Raw genomic sequence first — 3,759 nt, 5'->3', positions numbered from 1 at the left:
AGATAAAACTAAATAAGGGCGGAATTTATCAAAAGCGTACACCACAGCTAATAATTCCTTTTCCGTGGTGGTGTAGTTTTCTTGGGCTGGATTTAAAGTCTTGCTAGCATAATATATGGGTCGGAAGTGCTTATCAACCCTTTGACCAAGGACAACTCCTAATGCAAAATCACTAGCATCACACATTATTTCAAATGGTAAATTCCAATTTGGTGCAACAATGATCGGGGCATTAGTCAATTTTTCCTTTAAAAATTCAAATGCCTCTAAACACTCTTTAGTAAAATTAAATGGTGCATCTTTTAGGAGTAATTGTGTTAGAGGTCTAGTTATTTTAGAAAAATCTTTGATAAAACGCCGGTAAAAACCCGCGTGTCCTAGAAAACTTCTAATACCCTTCACATTAGTTGGTGGAGGTAATTTGGCAATGGTGTCAATCTTTGCCCGATCCACTTCAATTCCCGATTTGGAAACCTTGTGGCCCAAAACTATACCCTCCTTAACCATAAAGTGACATTTTTCCCAATTAAGGACTAAGTCGGTCTTTTCACACCTAGCAAGCATTAGGTCAAGATTTGTGAGACAATCATGGAAGGAAGATCCAAAAACAGAAAAATCGTCCATAAAGACTTCCATGAATTTTTCCACCATGTCGTGGAATATGGCTGTCATGCACCTTTGAAATGTCGCGGGTGCATTGCATAGCCCAAAGGGCATGCGTCGATAAGCAAAAGTCCCACTTGGGCAAGTGAATGTGGTCTTTTCTTGGTCCAATGGGTCTATGGGTATTTGGAAATAACCCAAAAATCCGTCTAGGAAGCAATAATAACTATGGCCCGATAATCTTTCTAACATTTGATCAATAAAGGGTAAGGGAAAATGGTCTTTACGAGTGGCATCGTTTAGTTTTCGATAATCAATGCACACTCTCCAACCGGTTACCGTTCGTGTCGGAATAAGCTCATTCTTTTTGTTGGTTATGACCGTCATCCCTCCTTTCTTGGGCACCACTTGAACCGGACTCACCCACGGGCTGTCGGAAATGGAATATATAATCCCCGCATCTAAAAGCTTAACCACTTCTTTCTTGACCACCTCTTGCATATTTGGGTTTAGTCTTCTTTGGTGCTGCACAACCGGCTTTGCTCCTTCTTCCAGGTTAATCTTGTGTGGACAATAAGAGGGACTTATTCCCTTGATGTCGGTAATGCTCCATGCTATGGCCCGTTTTCGCTTCTTCAAAACTTGCACTAGTTCTTCCTTTTCAGAGTTGGAAAGGTCAGAGGCTATAATGACTGGCTTTTGATGGCCATCTTCAAGGAAGGCATACTCCAAATGTTCTGGTAACTTTTTGAGCTCAGTTTTTGGGTTCTGTTTGTTGTACTCGCCGAGTGTAGGTAAGGGACTCGGCGAGTTGGTAGCTGACTTTACGAATTCTGTTTTTTTTTCGCTTGGACTCGGCGAGTAGATCGGCCCTACTCGGTGAGTTGAAGTGTCAGATTGCCTCACCAATTCTTCAAACTCAGCTTCTTCCAGCAGCCTCTCGATGTCCATTAAGTCTTTTTCTGCATCAAATTCTTCATCAAAAATTGTGAACTTGCTGGAATCTTCACTTATGCATTCCTCCAATAATTCATCAAGCATGTCAATTGAGAATGTCGTGTCGTCACTATTCCGTGCATACTTCATAGCTTGATCAACCCCAAATGTGACTGAATCTTCTCATACCCGCAAAGTGAGCTTCGAGTCCCTCATGTCTACTATAGCACTTGCCGTGTTGAGGAAGGGTCTTCCAAGGATGATTGGGACTTGAGGATCCGCCTCCATGTCTAGAATTATGAAATCAGCGGGAAATACAAACTTGTCCACTTTGACCACTAAGTCTTCACATATTCCTCTTGTGAAAGTGATTGTCTTGTTAGCTAAATGAATCGCCATACGAATTGGTCTTGGTTCCGGGAGATCCAGCTTCTTGAAGAATGAATAAGGCATTAAATTCACACTTGCCCCTGAATCAGCCAAGGCATGAGTGGTAGCTAAATTGCCAAATTGGCAAGGTAAAGTTAAGCTCCCCGGGTCACCCTTCTTCTTTGGTAGTTCGTTGAGCATGGCGGCTGAGCAATTCTCATTGAGGACTACCTTCTTCACTTCCTCCATCTTCCTTCTATTAGTGAGAAGTTCCTTAAGGAACTTTGCATATTTGGGCATTTGTGCAACAGCTTCGATGAAGGGTATGTTGATTTGAAGAGCCTTTATATGATCTAGAAACTTCTGGTACTCCTCTTCCTGCTTCACTTTCTTAGCTCGGGCTGGGTATGGCAATGACGGCTGGTAAAACTTTTCAGGGGGTTGGTTGTTCGGATTTGGCAGTGGACTCGCCGAGTCCATATTCTGTACTCAGCGAGTAGAGCTGTCAGATTGAAGATTTTGATTTTCTGCTTCCTCCTTCTGTGATTCTTTGGGTGCTTCATTCTGAATAGGGGCCAGAGGAGTGATTATTTTCCCACTTCTTGTTGTGACTATGTTTATGTGCGCGCCTCGTGGGTTGTTTTTGGTTTTGCTAGGAAGTTCGCCCGGTGATCTTTGGTTTATTTGTTGAGCAAGTTGCCCTAGCTGCGTTTCTATGTTGTGGATAGATGCTTGCTGGTTTCTAAGCATGGTCCTTGTTTCTTGAATTGCAGCATCATGATCACTATGTCTCTTTTCTGAAGCAGCTACAAATTTGGTAAGCATTTCTTCCAAACTTGGTTTTCTTTCTTGTGATGGCTCCTCCTTTTGGTAAAAACCCCTTCCCTTTTGCTTGAACTTCTCCTCCTTAGCCTTCTTGTACTCGTCATAAGGGAGCCACTCTTTCTTTGGTCTACGCCATTCTTCATCATATCGGTCCCCACTTGAGTAACAAACTTGCACCTTTTTGTTGCCATTCTCATCCAAATCGCAGTCTCTAGTAAGGTGAGGCCCATTGCAATTTTCGCAACCCACCCGAATAGCATGTATCGTTTGGTCCATTTTATCCATCCTCCTATCCATGGTTTTTAGCATAGCCATAACTGCTGACAAGTCTTCTGAAGCTGCATAGGCGGCCCCTTCGTCACATCATTTCTTGGATTATGGTATTCTCTAGAATGCTTAGAGAATTCTTCAATTAGTTGCTTTATCACTGGAGGTGCCTTCTTCGTGAGTGGACCTTGCGAGTCAAGTAATTGCCTAGTGGTAACATTTACTCCATCATAGAAGATGGAGACTTCTTGTTGACTATTGAGGTCATGATGTGGGAAACTCCTTAGCAGGCTCTTGTACCTCTCCCACGTTTCATATAGTGATTCTCCAGCTTGTTGTTCAAAGTTAGCTATGGATTTCTTTAGCTTGGATATCTTGGATGGCGGGCAGAATTGATCAATGAGCTCTTCTTTCATTTGGGCCCATGTAGTGATAGATCCTGGGGGCAATGACTTGAGCCAATCCTTGCCAGCACCCTTCAAAGTAACCAGAAGCATGCGAAGTAGCTGAGTTTCCCGAGGCACATTTGGAACATTGAAATAATAAGCTACATCATTGACTTCGTCCAAGTGTTTGTAAGCGTCTTCGTGGTCTTTGCCTGTGAAGGGGATCTCCTTAAGTAGAGCCAGGATGTGACCCTTGAGCTCAAAAGTAGCAATAGCGGGGATTGCGGGTTGCACAAGTCCCGGTCCGGTATCATCGCGTATCCTCTTCTTCCATTCCCCCATGGGGACTTCATCAATGTTAGCCATGAGAATA

General features: G+C 43.1%; 1 protein-coding gene and 1 non-coding gene across 2 annotated transcripts; one reads left to right on the top strand and one right to left on the bottom strand.

The window, feature by feature from the left end:
- Positions 1 to 1,722: 1,722 nt before the first annotated feature.
- Positions 1,723 to 2,157, bottom strand: LOC145126482 (uncharacterized). Its single transcript, XM_079061843.1, has one exon. The coding sequence runs from the start codon at positions 2,155 to 2,157 to the stop codon at positions 1,723 to 1,725; it is 435 nt and encodes a 144-aa protein (XP_078917969.1).
- Positions 2,158 to 3,261: 1,104 nt separating this feature from the next.
- LOC145128104 (small nucleolar RNA R71) lies at positions 3,262 to 3,368 on the top strand. The gene has a single exon (XR_013716705.1). It is a non-coding gene; the product is annotated as a small nucleolar RNA R71 (small nucleolar RNA).
- The last annotated feature ends 391 nt before the right edge of the window (positions 3,369 to 3,759 follow it).

This window comes from Lactuca virosa, chromosome 7 (genome assembly GCF_052849685.1).
Source record: "Lactuca virosa cultivar CGN04683 chromosome 7, Lactuca_virosa_CGN04683_v6, whole genome shotgun sequence".
Classification (NCBI taxonomy): Eukaryota; Viridiplantae; Streptophyta; class Magnoliopsida; order Asterales; family Asteraceae; genus Lactuca; species Lactuca virosa.
The sequence above is the reverse complement of the archived record's forward strand: the minus strand, read 5'-3'. Positions and strand labels throughout refer to the sequence as shown.

Bases quoted from the DNA above. Each gene is read 5' to 3' on its own strand.
- LOC145126482 (XM_079061843.1), bottom strand. From the start codon at position 2,157: ATGGAGGAAGTGAAGAAGGTAGTCCTCAATGAGAATTGCTCAGCCGCC.